Raw genomic sequence first — 21878 nt, forward strand, 5'->3', positions numbered from 1 at the left:
CATATAACATTAATACTAAGTAAAATTTTAGTCAACACACTGAATGTGAAACCAGGCCTTACAAACTGTAACTTATGCTGATATACAATCAATGAAAAATACCTCATTTGCTTACTTTTAAATATGCAGCTGCCTCCTGGACGGTAAGATTTCTTTGAACAGAGCTGCCACATTCATGTTCCCCTGGTAAAATTAAACTTTTGTTTATTTTTATCTACTTATTACTGCATTATATAAAATAAAATCACCTAAAGACAAGCTTACAGTGAACACAACCTACTCAAGCAGCACTAGCTCAATAATTCTCACAAGTTCCACTAAAACAGGGAAAAATCTCTAGAAAATTTTCTCCTTCAAAAAAGTGTTAAAAAAACCTTGTGAAGATTGTCACAAACATGTACAAATCACATCAATACAAATTCATGTACTGCTCAAAGTAAGTATTTACACTGAAAGTAGAACAAAATGTAGTATGGAGAGCTATCAGAAGAGTATTATCATAAAACAAAGGTTGCTGTAGTAGTTTTAAATTCTAATCTTATTTGCCTTCTCCCAGGAATTACGTTTATGCAGTATGCAGCCAACACACTGACTTCACAGCTTCTGGTCTCATCTTCAAAAACCAGCAGACAGCTTCCATGCAAGTCCTTATTCTAAATTTTTTTTCAGACTACATTCCCTCTGAATAAGTTTAACAGTTAAAAATGCCTTTGCTGCCTGGCTCTGACAATGTCTAAGACCCATCAGTTCAAATTACCCTCATGCAACGCTGTGGGGGAAAAAAAGTAAAATTACTTTCATCTTGCCTCCCACTCTTGAAAGGAGTAAGCTAATCAGAGTTGGGGAGTTTCAGACCTGTGCAAAAAGCTGTCGGAGATGCAGTTTCTCATTCCAATCTACTGCTGAGAACCATTTAACAGCTTTCTTCTGAGAAACTCATGAATTTGAAAGACGGCAGAAAGTTAGGCAATTCACAAGTCAGACAACCTTCTGTTTTACTGCAAACAGCAGGATATTCCTATATGCCATTTCAGTCACCGCTTTAGCTAATAGTTCTGCAAATGAAGGCTTACTGTGAATAAGTTTGGTGCAATCATTAACCACTTGGCTTGGAAACCCACTTTCCATAGTCTGAGCCAAAAATGTTTCCCAACTGTTCCATTTGAGGCCCTATATCCAGGAATAAAACTGAAGCAGAGGCATGAAAAACACTTTACACAGGTCTGCTACAAGATATGTCTGAGGTCTTTGTAAAAACTGCCCTCCTTCCCACTCTGTTAAAATCTCTATTGCAAGCTTAGAGAAAGCATGCATCTTTGTGCTCAGATCTTCTTTTGGCACAGATCAACGTCAAGTGCAATCAGAGAACCATTCTATTTGCCTTTGCAGGGAGGTGCGAAGCAACACATCCCAGAAAGGATCACAAAGTTACCTTTTAGCTCAAGTTAGCCTACTTGGGCAAGCTATGCAAGTTGAGCTCTTCTCCTAGAAATACTAACAAAAAGCCACTAAAGCCTCAAGATCTAAAAAAATTATTTAAGTCTATTCTCACAATTGCTTTCAATACAGAAAATAAGTCAGCTCTGCTTTTTCCTGCAGGCCGGAATATTTGAAAATTACTTTCATTTGGGCATTTAGGTTAATTTATGAGCTGCAGCATATACAGTTAACACAAATATCCAGAATTTTAAAATATTTGATTTACAAGGTAAATAATTCTCTTAAAGTACCAGAACCAAAACCCAGCAGAAACCTAATACTTTAAGGAACACATAGATTTAGCATAGAACTCTAGCTTATAGCTTGATGTGATACAGTCGATCAATTAAAAAAAATTGAATTGTGTATAAAACGTTCAGCAGAATTTGCTGCAGGACAAAAGTATGGGTAACCGAAAGAAAAGCAGGAGCAGAACAAGTGTTGTGAGAGCAAGTAACAATGCCTGATGTCCCAAAGGCAAATACAACAGTTTAGTAACCCTGCTGAAAAACGGAACTTGCTAAATAGTCTTTAAATCACTGGCTAGAAACAGCACAATATCAATTACCTAAAGAACTAAAGATTAAGGACAGTGACAGAACAGAGAGCCTGTGACAGCCATCAGATACAGTAGCTGACACGTGAAATTAATTATCTAGCGTTTTGCCAGGATTTTCTTCCAGCCATGGATTTATCAGTAAGCCTTATTACATACAGAAGTCTAATTCACCCCTACATGTCAAGGACCTGCCTTTCCATTAGTTCAGAAGGAGCCCCTCTAAACCTGATAGACCATCACCCTGTGGAGAATGCCAAGCCAAAGAAATGTCTGACTAAATAAAAATTCTTATGTACAACAAAGTAGAGTCATACTGGGACATAGCTGGCTGCTCCTTGTGGTTAGGTTTATTCATTCTGCAAGCCTGACTGAAAATGGATGTGACCTATTGATGTCTCTCTATGAAAGACCAAGACATCCAGTAATTAACATATGCCTGAAGGAAGCCTAATTTAAATAAAGCACATATTTTGGTTTCGGAGAAAGTGTCAGGCACTGTCAATAAAAAGCTGCTTTGAAGAAAGCTGAGCCATTAGACAAGAACACAGGAACACAAACTTCAGCTCATAACCAGACAAGTAGATACTGCTTCTCCCTCTAGTTTCTTCTGAGGTAGACATTACTCACCATACACTGGGCAGACAAGTAATTCTGAGAACAGTGATGCATTAAAGGCAATCTACTTTTATATAGGGTAATGAAATTATTTTACATCATATCACAGCACCACAGTACAGAATAGTATATTACGATCCAACTGTAGATGCCTGTCAAATAACTGTTACCCTGACTTTTTCTTCCTGCCAAATAACCTTCAGTGTTTTACCTTCTAAAATAAAAGCCCCATCACTTGCTCTCCGATTGGAGTTGACAAGGCAAGAAACTAGACTACTGCAAGTTTCCAGCCTGCCTTTTTAATATTAATAGTTATAACATGAACAAATGATTCATAGCCAAGTATGAAATGAGAGAAACTTTTCCAAGTATGTGACAGAGAGACCTGAAAAGCACCACTTTCAGTAGAACTGTATTCCTTCACTTTTCTCTCTTTTGAAGTGGTGCACTGTGTAAAAGATCAACACTTTTAAACCCTGAATCTCTCCAGCAGCTTCCTCTGTTCTAGGATTTTTAAGCAGCTTCCAGATATTGTGCCAGGTCTATGTCAATATAGTATTAAAAAATGGACAGCAGGCTTCTTCCTCTCATACCTTAAGAAACCTCGTGTTGAGGATAACTTCTGTCTATGCACAGATGAATTAGGTCATTAGTCAGACTGCATGAAAGCCAACCTACTGAGCAATCAGATAATCTCACAATACAGCTTCAGTTTAGGGGAATCATCTAACTGGAAGTACAGCTATATTTTTTGAAAGTACTTAAGATTCTCCTAACCAGGAATGGACTAGAGATTAATGCACCTTTGAGACCTTGGGAAGCCAGCAGCCATCTTAGAGCATACAAATTCCTTTCATAAGGCAGACAGGTAAACATTTTTATAGGTGTACATGCATGTAAGAAAGCCCCACCTAATGAAGAAAACTCCGTTTCTTCCACAGATTTAGAAATGAGGTGCCAAACCTTTTTATCCAGGCAAGTACAATGTTTACTGGATGGCCACCTCACACACTGTGGGAACAGCAAGCAGTGGTATTTTCTTTTCAAGAGAGGGAGAGAAGTAGCATAACCCATTACTTCCACTTCACACAAGCCAGTGCTCTATTGAACACAGCTGTGGGTCTTGTAAGATATTCCTACACACCACAGCTTGGCTACCCCGTATGGAAAAGAAAAAAAAATCTTTTGGCTCCAATGATTTATAGTACAGATTATCTACTACCATCTTTTAAAGTACAACACAGTTTGAAACAGGTAAGAACATGTCAAGATGTAATTGACCTGTGAAAGATCAACCCTGCAAGGCATTCACAGTCAGAAAGCAACAAAATTAAGACTAAAGCAAATATTACTTTGCATGCACTCAGGTTTAACCCCCAAAAATAGTGAAGGAGTGATGTTTAAGAATAATATAAACACTAAGTTTGTTGGGTTTGTCCAAACATCTCTTTTATTCACTACAGATACTGTACATGCTCTGGAAACAGAAAACTTGTGCAGGAAAGATTACTCGTGCAATTTAAAGGTATCACAGAGGTGCTCAAATTTCTCAGATTTCCTATGCAGCCCTGACACATTAAACTGTCAGCCTCGTATCTGACAGAGCTGCTTCCACATTTTTCTAATGTTTGAGAGATGTCTGTAGCATCTAGTAATAGTGGAAAAGCCTTCTTAGTAAAGCATGCTCTTGCAAAACAAACAGTTGGCACAAACAACAGTAAAGCTAAAAACCAAAAACTGAACCACTGCCACCTAAACACATTATGGGTTAAATAAGCAAGGATGATAAATGTTTTAATAGTCATGAGATATTCTGCTGTAACTCACACTCGCCAGATGCCAGAGCTATAAACACAGCCTTGACTTTACCATTTCCTGTGATGTGTAGATATCTATGCAGTTTAAAGCTGTGTTAATTATGACTCTAGGCAAAAATACTGTATTTTTTACTCTGAATATTCAATAATTAATACTAATCCCAAACACCATCTCTGACACATCACTTTATACAGCACTTTTCATTACTATATAATTAGTATGGTTAAGTTGGACTATTTTGTCCAACAAGGCAATCTTGTTCAACCACTACTGTTCATTGTATTAATAAGCGTTTTCCAATTGTTGCAAAATACTTTGGTTTTCAGACATTTTTCCATTATAGTGAAATAACTATCTTTAAGAGAAATATATCCCTCTCCACATATAACATACTTAAACCTTTTCATGAAATCAGATTAACAAAGCATTAAGACATTAGATCAAAAACCACACAGGATCACAATATTCAACAGCCTATCCCATTAAGTAAAAAACCTTGCAACAAAAGGCACTACACTGGTAAAGAAACCAGTGTAAGTGAACTAGAAATAGGATTTCTAGTTTCCCTAAATGGCTACCAGGGCCCCAGCATATACCAGTTCTTGCAAATCACTATCTGAGCAGACTTCTTAGTAGCTGTTGCCATAACACTCTTAGTTACAGTATTTTTAAAGGTGTTACCTGCTACTTGTGCCAATTTATCATGAAGTGCATATAAGCTGTTCATCATGAGACTTCTTTCATCTTCCTAGAATTAGAAAAATGCATTAATGTTAAAACAAACATTAATAGTGATATGTTTTCTTCCATTTAGCCCAAAAGCTTTCATAGACCATGAGGGGGGGAAAAACAAAAAAAAGTTTTTACACATACAGGAGGAAAGCCATAGCATTTCACATGTCAACAATGATGCAAGCAATAGATTTTGAATCCAAGTATTTAGAATATTGATTTTCCACCCCCTGACAAACTAGATTGCAGCCTAGACTCTGATGGATCTGCCAGTCAAAACTGACAGCTCAAAAGGTAATTTTAATACTACTGAGAGAACAGTGGAAAGACCCAAAAGACCACTGGTGGTGTGATCTTACTGTTTGTTTGGGTTTTATATAAATAAAGCAGTTTTATTATTATAAATGTGCAGTGACACTTCACACAAGCCACAATAAAGTACCATCTGGCCATATTCCTGCTTAAAATTCATAGCAAAGTAAGGATTTTGCTGTCTACCTTCATGCTACAGTAACTTAATTAAAATACTAAAACAAAAAACCAAACAGAAAGCTGTGGACAATACAATCTTGTTCATAGTTTCTGTATATGCCACTAGTATAAAAAGACTTAACTCCCAAACCAAGCATGAGTATGAAGTGTCATACAGTGATTATGTACAGGGAAGTTAAATTGCTCAATGTCTTGATAAAGAAGTTGATTTGAAATATACCCAGAAACATTTTATATTAGAATTAATTATTGAAAATACGAGTAACCTGCAACTACATACAGCAAGTACTAAAGGCCATTTTAAGTGTCTTGCAGTTTTTTTGTTTAGTGGGGTGGTTTTTTGGTTTGTGTTTGTTGTTGGTTTGGGGGTTTTTTTTCCCTTTTCTTTTCTTTTGTTGGGGTTGTCTCTGACTCCTGGGGCACAGTCAAATGACTAACACTAGAGCCTTTATTCAGAAAATATGCAAGGAAAGTAATTTCCCAGTTTGTGCATCTGCTGATTATACTCACATTAAAAAAAAAGCCACTAACCAAATATATTTTAAGTTTAATTCTCTGATACACCAGCACAGTCTGACATATTTTTAAAATGTGAATTCTCTTTTTTTTTTTGAAAAAAACTGCTACCAAAAAGAGTAAGTCTTTCAACCATGAAACATTTGACAAATTAATTCCTACGGACAATATTAAAGAGTTACTAGCATCACTTCTCTCTATTCTGGTCCTACAAAGACATAATTGAGATTAAATTGATATAGTTGGTACTCCCCAGGAAACTAACCAAGCTTATTAACTCACTTCCTGGAAAATACCTGGCATGGCAGAGGAAAAGAAGTCCTTACCACATGCATATACAAAGAGCAGCACTCCAAGCTCCATTTGTTTGCCAGTAGATACACGCTACACAGCGACACACAAAATTTTTGTGCCTAAGCTTTTTTCTTAAATTAATGGTCAGACCATCTAAAGGAAGGCAGTGAACAGTATAACCTTCATAGCTAACAATGAAGCATAGTAGGATTACCATGGAACAATACTCAACACATAAGAAAGTAACATATAAACCAGGTTCTCAAGCTGTCAAGGCCAGTGCACCAAATGCATACTCTCAGCACTACTGAATCATTCTGAAAGAATCCTCAGAATTTACCCCAGAAAATTCAATTTGTTCAAAAGATTTAGAAACATTTTCTTCCCAAGTAACTAGCCAAGACTACCTACTTACAATACACAATTACTCCATTTTGGAAAGCTCCATCCTAGACAAAAAACCAAAACCAACCACACCCCCCCCCCCCCAAAAAAAAAACCAAACCCCAAAAAACCCCCACAAAAAACCAAAACCCACACAACCACACACACAATTATCTTGCAATATTGCTTATATGTGCCTAGCAAAAGCAGATCACTATGTCTGAAGTCCAGGCAGAAAGACTGAAGGTCAGAATAGAACCACCAAAATACACACTGCAGAACAAAGGATAATACAGATACCTTCAGTGGTGGCATCTCAACAGTTATCCTACTATTCCAGTTGAAAAAGTGAATATAGGAACCAGTAACAGAATAGAATCAAAGTGAAAAAGAAATTTTTTAATCCATTTTCTGAAGGAGGCTAACCCTTGCCCTTCTATGGCACAAACTAAGATCGGGGAGTTTCAAGTCAATCATCTCTTTCCAGCTGTACTTTCAAGGCTAAGAAGCCAAATGGTACCAGCAAGAGACAAACTGATAAATTTAGCTTCAAAACTTACAACAACACAATTTTTTCCTCACAGATCTACAACACCAATTATGTAACATTTTCTTAGTATATAAAGCAATCAGCATGACACAGCCAAATCTTGTAATCCTGGTTATATTGCCCAAGATGAGAAAAAGAAATCAAAACATTAAAGTTAAGAGTGCATTCATCTCATGCAACACATTCTGAAACAGCATTCTTCTGAGCAGATTATACTGGTTTTATATAATCATTTGACAAATTAAAAATCTCATAATTATGTCATTTTACTTACTTTCTGTTCTTCACTGAAGGGATTTTTGACTGTGAAAAAAGAGAAAATTAATTAATTCAAGAGTCTGAAAACACTAAAAAGTTATACTGATACTGTAGCTTTATGACAATGGTTGTTATACCACTGTAATCTTTAGATTAAAAAAACAAGTCCATAATATAACAAATAACAATTAGACAGCTATGAACCTTTGACTTAACTCTGTATTTGGTACTGCAGTATACTAGCATTTGGGTTAAACCTGAACCTTGTATATCTGCAAATTTCACAGCTATTTCCATGTTTGCCACTTGCAAAACTCCTGCTTTAATGACTCAAGTGCATTGAAATAGTAATTTGAATGTTTTAGTGTCTCATTTTAAAAAAGAAGTAAAACTACTTCTTTACTAAGCAACAATCCATACAATAAAAAAATTATACAACTCATCAGGATTTTCTGTTTTGACAAGAAAAAGGGATGACACACTGCGACCTCGGGTAGAAAGTACAGTGTAATTAAATGACCATGCCTTCCTCTCTAAATAAAACAGTTTCCACATCTCCTGAAAGTTTAAGCTTATCTATTAGTTTCCTCTTCGCTACAAAAATTTATTCTTCAAGGAAGAGAAGCTGAAATCAGACAAGTAATTTGTGCTATCCTTCCACTTAAGTCTGACCAGCTGGTAGCTAAGAAGGTAGCAAGGCAGGAAGCAAACACCATTAAAGCACACTGTCTTGCCTTTCTAAGCCACTAACTCTTGTTTCACCCACATTTGACCTTACACAGAAATTAGCAGTTCTATGTGTTACTCAAACAGAAAATGAAGCTTCTACTGACCACAGTTCACCAAACAAAAATAAAAAGTACCCTGGGAAACCTGACACAAAATTGAAGGTCTAGGTCACAAATGTCACCACGTTGATGTTGAAAGGACACCAAGGGCAAGGAGCACTTGAAGGGACACGCTGCTCCATACACAGTTTGACCAAAAGCACAGTTCTTACAAACAGACAAAAAACCCAACAACATACCACAAAAAACCAACAACAGCGAAAGTAATTTCCACTACTCCTGGGTCTGCTGTATTTGCATAGAGAATCTGGAAGAAATCTCAGTCTGAGAAGATTTTTGTGCATTTTGAAATCCTGCAGTTCAGCTTTCTATACCAAGGCACAGCTTTCTATACCAAGGCACAGTAAAAGACAAGTACCATCTTTAAACAGTGTCCAAAATATGTAATTCCATTTACATAGTGTAATTACACCCACTACCACCACCCCCAGATATTGCAGCTGTTTACACAGCATTTCTGCTTTCTTGACTTCTTGTAAGGCAGACCCATGTGCAGAAATATTCACAAAGCATCAAGAGTTGCCTCCCCAACAGACAGCTAATTGACAGTATCTTGACTCCTGAACCATAATGATGATTAAACTGATCAGCTAATTTAGTTATAAATGGGAAGGTGGACATATTAGATCAAATTCATCGCAAGATTTCTCACTTAGGAGAAATGGAGGATACGAAAGAAACCAAGGAACAGCTTAATCATAGAATCATGGAATGGTTTAGGTTGGAAGGGACCTTAAAGACCATCTAGTTCCAACCCCCCTGCCATGGGCAGGGACACCTTCCACTAGACCAGGCTGCTCAAAGCCTCATCCAGCTTATAAACCAGGGGTCCCCTAACCTTTGTCATGCATAATAGCACCTGAGTAAGTAACAGTGGGATGGGGCTGGGGTGGGGAAGGGAATAGATTTTCTAATAAAAAAAATGAATTCTTCAAAAACAATGTATTTTTATTACCTGCACAAAGCTCCGTAACACTGTTAGCAGCAACCAGATGCTGACCCACTTCACCTTATTTTTGAAAGGCAAGTTTCAAGTGGGAATGATTACTGTTTCATCGCTCCTACTTGTAGCAATGGTAAGGAACAATTTTGTACAATTACAAGCAACAAATGATGTATAAAACGTTGGGGCAACGAAAATGCTTTTGAAGTGAAGAAAAAGGCTTGACTCTGAAACCTTACAAACAACAGTTTGCCCACACACCTGAGCTCAGAAGAAAATGAAGCGTGCTACCTACCCAACAGCAATAAGCACTTCTGCTTGCTCTGACACAGCAAATGGGAAAAAAGCATACAAAACAACAAACCAATACCACCCAAACACAGGGACTAGTTTTCAGACACCTGAACACTTGATTCAGATATCAGATAAATTAAAGCTGATAGAAGCAGTAGATGTTCAAGCACTCACGTAAACCAAGCCCTTTACCACTTCATTATTTCATTCCACAGGTGCAAATTCTCAGACATTGCCTATTAGGTTATCTAGCTACCAACTTTACAAAGCTTCTGTGTATTCCACTCACTAATTCAGTGCAACATTCCCAATACACTAAACTTTTAATCTAAATAGCCTAAAATAGGATTAGATAAACACAGCCAAGGCTCTAGATGACTGCCAACCACCCAGTTTGATGGTTAGTTACCCAGACAGGATAATTATGTAATTGTGGTCTCTTCCCAAGGTCAATCTTATTCAGCATACATGAAATCTTGATTATATGGTTTTAGATTGGAAGGAGCGGGGTGAGCATGAGACAACAGTGTGTAGATTTCAGTATACCTGAAAAACATATTTTAGCACTGATGAAAGCCATGGAACAAACAAATGCAACACTTGATGCCTGCAAAGATACAGACTGAAAACTGTCAGCTGCAATTCTACATACGCTAGGACAGCACAGCAACTAAATGAAGGCAATGGTGGTGGTTTACTCGGACTTTCCCAGCATCACAATCCCACCATGAAGAATCTCACATGTAAGCAACTTCATATTTAGATGAATTAACACACTGAACTTCTAAAGCATTCCAGACAAAATGTCGAAGTTTAACCACCGTGTATTTGTGAAGGAAAGGCAAAGTGACAAATAAACCCTCTCCTCCAAAATTATCTACCACTAATTTAATCAATCCCTGTAATCCACTTTTTTAACTCACACTATAGGATTTCCATGGAATTCCTCTGAAATTAGTGATTTTAGGGCAAGTTAACCAATAAATGAGATACATTTTATATAAGATGTTAATACAGTTTAGGATGCCTGATGCTTTAAGAGGCAGGTATGCTAAACACAACTGCAGCAATTTAAAAGCTGCCTAGGCAATTAACAACTGTTAATCTGCATCTCCTTACCACATAACCTCCATTAACTTGAGTTAATGAGGCCACTCCTTAACTGCTTCAGTAATTCCTCTGTTCTGAATCCACCTGTCTTTCTTTTGTCCAGGACCTAAGCTCTTACCAAATCCTCCCACTTGCTCCAGTCACAGATGTAAAGTTTTCATCAACTCCAACATGTCTAAGGTATTTCAATATATTACATCAACGTCATTGGTTCAAAAGGTTTCTGACTGTTCTGAAAAAACATATAACTATGGTTAAGAGTAGCAAGTTCTTGTTGTACCAAACTAAGAATTGATTTAATAACTAATTACTAATAGAAGAGTTTGTAAGCATACTTCCAAGGTTCCTCCTCAAAAAGGTTAAGACCTGTACCATACAATAACAATTACCAGCCTTGAAAGTGGTCTACCTATCAGCTCACGTTTTTATGAGCTTCAAAGAACAAATATTCATTTATTTATACTACAATGCTAAAAACTAGAGAGAGAAGTTTTAGAAAAACAGTAACCTCATGACTGTTGTCCCAGGGAGTCTCCTCTGGTTAGCCAGCCAACTGACAACCACATACACTGCCCTCAAAACAGGACAGATGCAACAAACTACCTGGACATGGCAAACTAATTATCCATCAGAACTCCCTAAACAGCAACAAAGCTGGGAGAAAGAAGCATGGCAGTTTTACCTGGTCACATGTGAATACTAGCTCCAGAATACAAAAAAGCAGGAGTATTTTTATTGGAAGAAAAGTCTCAAAAACCTGACGAAGTGAACCATACCAACTCCTCCAAAACACAGTAATAGCAAAACGTTCTGCTTGAAAGTTTGATACATTGGGAGAAGAGCTTCGCTCCTGGCAAGGTGTAATGGTAATAGGATTCTTTGGCCAGACATGGAAGGAAACAAAGTAAACACACTAAGGGACATCATCCCCACATAAAACTTGACTTCTTAACAGGAATGGATATGCTATTTAAATTCCATTTAAGAAGTGATCTTATTTAAATGTTAATCAAAAGCAAGACAGTAAGATTACCAAAAATCCTGCAAAAGAAATCAAAGCAACATACAAATATTGTTCTGGTTAACTGAACTTACTGCCCTTAGAAGTAACTAATTTACACATTTACTGTTGGGACAAGCTGTAAATGAAGACTTACAGGCTACTAGATCCCTCAGAACGGCCAAACTGTCAGTCTCAAACAACAAATTCACTAACACAAAGCTAAGGGTCACAGCACAGCTCCAAAGCATTCCAGCCAAAGCTGTCAACACAAATGCACATACCAAGTCATCTCACCGAGATGCTCAGTTTTAGAAATACAAGTGCAGTCAGTGTCAACATACAAGGTTAATTTTCACTAGAATACAGCAGCTTTCATCTATAAAGTAACAATGAAATCACTCACCACCACCCCCCATTTTCCTCTTAAAAACATTAGTAACAATTGCCAACAGACAGTTATTTACAAGTGTTCAGCTTTCTTTAGTAAGACAAACAGGGAGCACAAATTGGGATTTCTCCTCTTTTTCAAAGCATGTTTTATCAGACATGAAGCTGCAGCCTAATTGCAGAAATTCATGAATACAAGTCAGCTTTTATCGAGTCTTAACGGACAAGTTCCAAAGACTGACACAGCTTCACAGTCAGTCATACCTAGAAAAATAAAAGACATACACAAATAAAAATACCTTTGCTTGGGACATAAGCTAGAACCGTATCACTAACATGGTACCAAAATAAGGGATTCAGTTACCTTCTGGTCACCAACTTAGGATATCAAAATTAGCTAATCCTTTCACTACAGCTGTCTCCTAGATGCCGTGGTACAGCCAATAACCCCTGAACAGGGTTACCCTTCTTGCAGTTTCAGCATTCAATACACTTTGACAGACAACATCAAAACTGAAGTATGAAGGAAGTCACACTGGGACAAGCTAAGGATTCAACTAGCCCAGAATCCTGCCTCCAGCAGTAGCAAGAAGTTTCACGCTTTTCAGACACACCTGTCCCTAACTGGAAAGGCGAGATCAGCAGATCAGTGGCAAAAATGAGTATCAGAGCATAAGAAAATAAAGTATATATGCTGATACTTCAACAAAGTATTCCCCCAGTCAAAAGAAATTGCACCTCAGAAGCCTCCTCAGACAGAGGTGGCTAGCTATTTTTTTTCCCCTAGATTATCAACTCCACTGTATTGTTCCCTACAAATTTGTCTAGTCCTACATTAACCCCAAGTAAGCTTTTAGCTTCAGCAACATTTTGACACAGAGTTCCACAACTAAAATATGCATGTGTGAGAAACCAGTTTCTCTCCTTACTCTGAACTTGCCATTTGTTAACTTGAGAAACTCTTCCTTGTATTAAAGGAGACAGTGAGTAATCAGATCCTATTCACCCTCTCCGTAATACTCATGCCTTGATTTCATTCCTTGGTCCTTCCTCTGTCATACTCGAGTCCTATTCCTCCTTTTTATGAAAGTCATACTGTGCTTTTGATCATATTACTACTCTCAATCTTTCTGTAGCTCTGCTGTGTGCTTTCTGCCTTTGGTGAGCAGAGTTGGACCCCATTCAAAATAAAGGAACATCATGAATTATTAGTGGCATCCTGATATTCACAAATACATCCTCTCCAACATACTTTGTTCTCAATTCCCTTCCTAAAAATTAGAAAATCCTACCATTGTGTTTCCTTCTTGACCACTACTGAATATTAAGCTAACATTTTTAACGGAATCATTGTAGTGCCATAATCTATTTTGGAACATACAAATAATTTGATTTTATAAAGGCAAACACAACTTCCCAATGCATCATTAAGCAGCTGTAAAACCACAAGAAACAAGATTGATCCAAATTAACCTGCAAGCACTTAATTTCTCAGTGTGATAGCAAAAATGCCAAATACTATCAACACAAGGATTCAGAGACTGAACACTGCAACACACACTTCAAGCTAGTGACTTCTGCAGGGCAAGCAAGAATGCTCCTCCCTGCAAACAGCAAGTACTTTTCTCCTCCCGCTCACCATGTCACAAGCAGACTAATCCCACCACTGAAGTAGTGTATTTTTCCAAACTCTGTCTTGTAAAGCTATGTTCAGTAAGTGGATGCCTTCCACGAGAATTTTTTCTTCACCAAAAAGACATTAACTGGATAATGTGTATTTAACAAGTGAAGCAACAATTCTGGAAGCACTGTTCTCTGAAATGGCCCTTTAGTCCAGCCTTCTCCTACATGACCTGGGAAACAAGTTCCAATAACTTTATAATCCACGTACTTTCAACATCAACTACCAGACCTGTTAACTTATTTGGTAAGTTTGGGGTGAAGTACTGATTCCACCCAATGACATACTGTGTATGTGTCAAGGACAATTCTAAAAAGCTCCTAAACCTTGAAATGAGAGAAAACCAGACAAACACGTTATTACAGGAAGTAAGTTATTCCAGAGCTCCATCTTTCAAAGAGCTTAAATAAAATAATCTTGCCTTTATTCTCCTCTCTGCAATTACTCAACACTCAAAACAAATGAGCAGTTTTGCATGACCTGCATCTCCTGATTGCACTAATTCAGGTAGAAACTACTTTGAATCAGTAGGCTAAATCTCTGCGTTTTGATATTAAGACACAGAGTCACACATCAAGCTGAGCAATCCCTTCAATACAGATCATCTTTGTGTGCTTTGGAAAAAGTTTTTATATTTCTAAATCAGGACACCATTACAATGTGAATAGTCTGTGGCCATGCCAATTTTGGACAGCACCATAATCTGCCACAAGGATTAGAGAATTCTAAGAATAGCTGAAATCTTTCCTTAAGATCAAGTCAGTTTTTCAACTGCCTCAGTTTAAGAGAGCTTTTACTGATAATTTTCCCCAATATAATTTGAATTCATTGTGTCTGTGAACAGATGATGTAATAGTTGATGTTATAACCCAACTATTTTTTTTTTTTTTTGACAAAGACCTCCTCTAAAAGAATTAAAACTACCATATTTGTGATAGAAAAATTCGTCTGAACTGAGATGTCTATCAACCCTTACAACAGTAGTCTTCATTATTCTAGGTAAAAGGGTGGGAAATACCAAAATTTCTCTCTGGAGTTCTTCACTGCTTTTTAAAAAAAACCCTCTCCATATGTTACCTGTATCACCTTTCTAGAAATACTCAAATCTACTACTGCCTATTCAAATACGGGTTAGAATAGACCTGAATGTTCAAAGATGCTCTTAAGAGACTCATGTCAACTTGGTCCATATTTATGAAGAGAGACTAGTGTTCTGGGACAGCTTCTCATCAGATTATTCAGTTTCACTAAATTAAAATTACTAGGTTTATTCTTGTTATGGTTTAACTTTATCTGCCAATTAAGTACCACACAGTCACTCCCTCACCTCCCATCCCACCCGCCCCCCGTGCAGGAGGAGAATTGGAGAAAAAGACAAGGGAACTATTTAATAATATGAGTGAAAATTATAGTGATACTAACAATACTACTACTAAGAAATTAATATAATAGAAAACAGAACATATGGTACAATAGCTCACCACCCACCGATCAACAATCAGGTCCCGAGCAGCGAGAATCCAAGCAGCAAGAACTGAGTCAGAGAGCCCACAGAGCCCAGAGCCCCCACGGCAACACCACCACAGGGACAAAAAGCCAGCAGATCCCTCACAACCCACTAATAAAGGAACCTGCCCCACTGCTAACAGCCAGGCCAAGAGCTAATAAAGGAGCTAGCAACCCAGCTAGTCCAGGTCTTAATGATTACAGCCCTGAGCCTGACCATGGAATGAAACAACTCTCTGTGCTGCTCTGGACCAACTGACAGCACCGTGAAGTTAAAGGAACTCGTTCCTGCCTGAAACCAACACAGTTCTACTACTTGTATTAATGACTGAAAACCTAGAAATCATTAAGTTTTGTGCTTAAAAGATTAAAGTAAAATATTTTAATCTGTGCAGTGCCTGTAGATAACCCAGTACTGAGAAAATGAAATGGAATAGTTTGGCTGTAGATCAGTTCTTAAGAACATCACCTTTTTTAAACAAAAAGCCTTATAAAATAAATCCAGAACTGAAACAGTTGCCAAGACATCAGAGCTGACTTCAGAGCAAGTTTTCCCTATATAATTGCCACATGCATGTCATGAATACTGCTGCCAGCTAGAATCTACTGTACTGACATGCTCATTTCAAACAGAGCTTATACCTCAGACTAACACCTGCAAGTATTAGCAAAGAGACTGCCTTTCCTTCTTTCTGGTCTCCTGTTTCCTAAATATCACCATCAACCATAGCAAGACTCAGCGAAGAAAAAAAACCCAAAACCTACAGAGCTATAGTACAGACACTGTTTGTTTCAAAAGGAAGAACATACAACCTGCCTGTGTATATGAAAGTTCACTTTTTTCTGCTAGAAGACCCAGTGAAAACGTATGCAACAGATGAAGGAACAAGTAAATGAGTCCAAACACAAAATCAACACAGCTACATCAAGAAAGAAACTTTAGAACACCACTAGTGGCAAGAAAATAATACTGCATTTTAAGTCCCCAATTCCATACACAGCTGAGAAATTGGGCAGGGAAGACTCAGGTGATGTTTCATACCCCTAACCTGGGGTGGGAGGTGTGAAGGGGTTCAGTAGGCAGGTCATCAGAAGTATCAAGTACCAGTGACCAAACATTCTAGACAATACTTCCAGCTGCTACACCCACCCAGAACTGGTCTCCACCCCAAATTCCATCTCTCCTGTGCCTACACTCATCTCAATGGAACATACTTGGTACAACAGCAGACTTAAGCAAGAGCACATTAAGCTGCTAAGTTATTTACAAAATTATTTTTCATTGTCTGTATTTGTGGAAAGCTAAAACGATTCTTACAATAGTATATTCTCTTCTCCAGTTTTATTTCTACCATTGTAAGGAAGTGTTTTAGAGCAACAGAACATACACACATACTCCTTTACATGGTATTACAAAGCATATTATATTTCAGTGAAGAAACAGCTATCTGTATTCCATTAGGACAAAACAGCCCCAAAGTGCATTTGCTATGCATTGTAAAAATTAGGTAATACTACATTCCTTTCACAGATTCTCCATTATAGGCTAGTGTTTATATGTAGGAAAAAAACCACACACTAGGACTACTTTGATCAGCGGTTGCAAAACATTAATTACCAGGAGAAACATTAGACAACACCTACTACCATTTTACAGTGGGTACAAAATGCCTTCGCTTGCAAGAGAATCGGAACAGACTTCTGTAATAGCTCTTCTCCCTTCTTCTGTGTTCCCTCCCAAATATTTTAGCTCATAATACTTTGAGGTCAATAAATTAATAAAAATTAAAAAAAAAGCAAAGACACTCATAAACAGGGGAAGCTCCACCTTGAAAACATGGCAGCACAAGCAGCTCAATGTTAAATTAGGAAGAAGCCTGCTTTCCTCAAACTCCAGTGTTCAAGATGGCAATCAAACTCAAAGCAAGTGTATTTAAAACACAGAAGGTTTAAGAATCAATGGGAATCTGCAATTAATGAACTGAAAATAAGCAGTTCCAAAGTCAATGGACAATCTGAAGCTTCTCCAATAAGCAATTCAGAGATTTAACTGACCTTCAAAGAAATGCTCTTCTGTGGAGAAAAGTAAAATTAAGATCTAGATGTGGCGTTCGAATCTAGTCTGAAATAACATTACATCTATCCAACTCATGACAGCAGTCCTCTCGTGATGAAGTTTGTTCAGTCGACTGCCTGGCAAGGACAGGCTGAGGCTGCATTTACCCAAGATGCCATGAGCCAAGGTATGAAAGTTTCTTGTACTTTTACAATAAATAAAGTGTTAAGAGGAAGTGACCTGTATATTCACTTAAGTCTTAATATAGGGTTTATAAAGACAGAATGAAGGATGTCTTAGTATGTAGATTCATAGAATCATTTAGGTTGGAAAAGACCCTTAAGACCATCAAGTCCAACCTAAACCCATCACTGCCAAGTGCACCACTAAACCATGTCCCTAAGCATCACATCTACATGTCTTTTAAACACCTCCAGGGATGGTGACTCAACCATATATAAACCAACTCTTTTTTAACAAGCCATCTTCCAATTTTTAACTAAGTAAATGGCCTTCTCCAAGAGAAAAACTGACCTAGGAATTGGTCTACAATCCTTCATTCATAACCAGATCTATTTCTTACTTCTCTAGCACAGCATCACTAGAATTCAATGAAACCTGTAGACTACTTGGTAAGTTTTAATGCCACTTAATTCAATGTCAGACCTCTCTTTTTAAGCCTCTACCTCTTCTCCTCACACTTTAAACAGCCTTCTCTATGAATTCCGTTTGTCACTCAGCTCATTTAAAGCAGCTAGAAGAATTTAAGACTCTAAAAAGGCAGCTTTATTTCAGACATCTGTGTTACAATATGACCCTCAGCAAGCAGAAAAAATTACTTATATTACTTATTCCTCTGCAAAAAATTCATCTCTGCAAAACACCAGACAAAACAGTACATCTCTTCCAACAAACTAGGCCCAATGGGGACACCATGTTTGCCCGTTTCACATTTAGCACGCATCCACACTCACTTGCTCCTTACCCTCTTACCCTCCTCAGTAGACTCTCAACACAGAGTATAACAGAGGCATAGCACTGAATAGTGTTGTGGGAAGTACGGCACAGTGGCAGGAAAAAGGCAACAATAAGGACACTGAAGAAAAGGTGCCACCAAAACCAAAGTACAGCAGTTTGGGACCATACTATTTTTCCTAATGACAAACTGTACCTCTTGGTGAATACAGATTTCTTATTCGTGCCATGATACGCTCAGGTAACCTAAATATATTTGGTTCAATCTTCCACCTCCATTACCTAAATTCTGCCTTCAACTCCTCCAGCTGGGCTGAGCAGCTTACTGAATGGACAGACTTCTACAGAATCCCTACGGTTTCTGGGAGAGAACACCAGCAATATCTCGGACTAGAGATGCACGAATCCAAAGCCTCGATTTGCCTGGACTGAAAGACTGTAGAAACATTGAGAAAACATCAAAGCAGTGTCTTACCTGAACCACCACCTGTACCTGCATGGGGTCAGAGCACGAAGTTTGTTTTGATATTTTCTAGGGACAGCACATCAGCTGCAAAGCCTTCGTGTCAACACTTTCATTCAACAAGTTGAAGGGGTTTTTAATGTATTTACAACAGGACTCAACATCAGATATTACAAACTCAAACAAAGCTTCTACACAGAAGGAACCTATATAAGATCAGCTTTAAGTTGTGCAGTGGTACTTTGATCTATTCTTGCATCCATCAGCCTGCTTCTTTCCATCAATAACACTGCCCCTTTTCCAAGTTTTTGTACATCAGAATTCCTCAGTGGGCAGAAACCATCAAGGTTACTTAGATCAGTGGCAGTTATACCATGTCCTCAATTATAATAATCGCAGCAACAGCGTTGCCACCTTCTTCCACAACTCTAGACCTACCAACAGTAACAGTCAGAGCCAAGAAAGGAAGAGCAAGAAGAAGGACACTACTACCGAAGATTGAGTTCTTTTTAATATTCCTTGATTTCACGATCCCTTAAACCAGGCAACTTACTCCTGTCAACCTACCACAAATCACAACAGACAACTAATTTTACCAGAGAATACAAATACCCACAAGAATTTTAAAGGTGCAAGGAATATATACCTCATGATTACAATAGACTCTGCTTCTCAACAGCATCAGAACAGCACTTTCATCAACAAGAACTCATACACTTGCCAAAGCTTTTTTGTTAGGTGACCAACTTTCTCAAGCAGCCTGTTCACATGTTCATACTATTTCTGAAGCAAAGTCTAAAAGCATGACAGGGATCAGTTCAGTATGACTCTAGCAGTCCTGCCAGCTTAGCTCTTTATGCAATCAAGCCAAAGTTTGGCAACCTACTACTCCCAGATGAAACGTAGATGTCAACGGGAGTTATATGTACATGATTTTCTAGAAACATAATTGGTCCCCAGGAACAGAAAGACTGCAGGCTTGATCTTGTACTGGGATACTTCAAGATTATGAAACACTGCAAAGTGGGGCTCCTGCAATGCTAAATTTCAAGTCCTTGGGTATCGTGGGCTCTTGTTTAAAGTATTTCCTTTGCATCCATTATCACTGTATGCATCAGTCCTAAGCAGAAAGAAACGTGCACTGCAGTTGAACACTACTAGAGTTGGTAGAGGTTCTTAACAGAAGAAACACAAGTCTGCCTTTTACTTTCACACTCCTTTCTAGTCTGCAATGCTTTATAAACATGGAAAAGTTGCAAACAGATCTGCTTTCAGATCCCGATCACCCTTAATCTATCTCCTTAAAAAAACCAGACATGGGGAAGTTGCATCATTTTTGTTTCAAATACTGCTGAACAATTTTCATATTTATACTTTATACTACAGATCTGCTGCAAAGGTAAATAGACTGTTTATTACTCTTTAGGAAGGATTAGAAGTTGTTAGCCAAGATGAACCGTTTGGAACTGTGTAACAATTATTTAGACTTTTCCGGGTACAAGTCTTGGCCAAATTTGTTCTTAATTTTTAAGAGTTATTTCTGATTTTAAAATATCAATAATCTTAAGGAAATTTAACTATTCTGCCTGGCTTTACCACATGAAGGCATCCTAGGGTTTTGATTTTTTTTTTTTTTAATCTACTGCTTTTAATCCAAAATCACAGAAGTGTTATCAGCTACAAGAGAGATTAGTCTTTAAAATGCACTATGGGATTTTCTTTTGTATCACCCAGAAGAGACATACTTGCTAACTAGACTTTAAAGCAATATATAGGAAGTGAAACGATGCTAATATTTCAATAGAAGTTGTTACACTGTTAAATACAAGCCATAGTATCACCTGCAAAGCAAAAGCAACAGTAATAGCCACACAACACAGGAACCCTCCAAATCTTCTAATTTTGCTTCCTCCTTTTACTGACTTTTATAAGAACATTTCTTATCCAAAATTCATTTTCTTCCATGAAGCCAACACTGCCAGGAAGATAAACTCTTCTGAGAAGGTGATTTTAGAAGGAAAGTAGATTTGTAACAGTTATCTGTGAAATACCACAGCACTTTAATAGTAATTTGCAGGCTCTAATAGTAATTTGCAGGCCTGTGAGCGTAGCAGTCATTATGTTGTCTTTTATACAGCAAGTCTAACTTCTTCACAATTAAATTCCCTGCATAAAATTCCATAGAAGTTTTAATGCCTGAGAGGTTTAGAAGTAGAGAACAAAGGAACGTCAATGAAAGAGAATTAAACTCTTAGACTTGTGATTTGCATAAGCTTCCACTTGCAATATACCCAACTGCTAAGTCTCCCTGAATTAACATTTCAAAAACACAAGTTGTAGCAAATATAGTAAGGATTATCCTCCTAGCAGTTGTTTTGTAACAAGTATCATAGAAAGACCAAAATTACTAGCAAGAGGTATCACTTTCAAAAGCCTCTCCTAGTAAGGATGTAAAATATTAAACAAGACCTACCTGAAAGGTTCAAGATTACTTTGTGGTGGTGTTCACTTGCTACATCAAGCACTCCCGAGGCAAAATACTGGGGCAGAAACTGAGCATAGTTTAAACACAACCTATTTCAGATTCCAGCCTTAAACTGCACCTGTACTAGTGCCCTCATCTTTCAGAAAGTAAACTAGACCTGAAAGCAACAACTACTGATCCGATAATGTTATCGGCTCTCCTTTAAAAAAAAAAAAAAAACCAAAAACCAACAAACAACCACAAAAAAAACCCACCACCACACACAAACCAAAAAAACCCACCTCACCCCACCCTTTAGAACTAACTTCCATGAGCAAAACTAAAGAAGTTGGAAGAGATGCCCAACACATCATGGTTTGAAGAACCCTAGGAAGTAGACAAAAGTCAGTTCTACCATTTTCTTGACAAAATATAAGGCTGACTCAGCAGG

General features: G+C 37.7%; 1 protein-coding gene across 1 annotated transcript in view; it reads right to left on the reverse strand.

The window, feature by feature from the left end:
• LEMD3 (LEM domain containing 3) overlaps window positions 1-21878 on the reverse strand; it is a gene marked incomplete at its 5' end in the record, with an annotated part of 45281 nt that overhangs the window by 19511 nt on the left and 3892 nt on the right. The window contains 2 exons of the mRNA XM_010156218.1: window positions 116-183; window positions 5153-5215. Coding sequence (XP_010154520.1) covers window positions 116-183; window positions 5153-5215 — 131 coding nt within the window. The remainder of the gene's footprint in view (window positions 1-115; window positions 184-5152; window positions 5216-21878) is intronic.

The sequence above is a fragment of the Eurypyga helias genome, unplaced genomic scaffold, assembly GCF_000690775.1.
Source record: "Eurypyga helias isolate BGI_N326 unplaced genomic scaffold, ASM69077v1 scaffold18257, whole genome shotgun sequence".
Taxonomy (NCBI): domain Eukaryota; kingdom Metazoa; phylum Chordata; class Aves; order Eurypygiformes; family Eurypygidae; genus Eurypyga; species Eurypyga helias.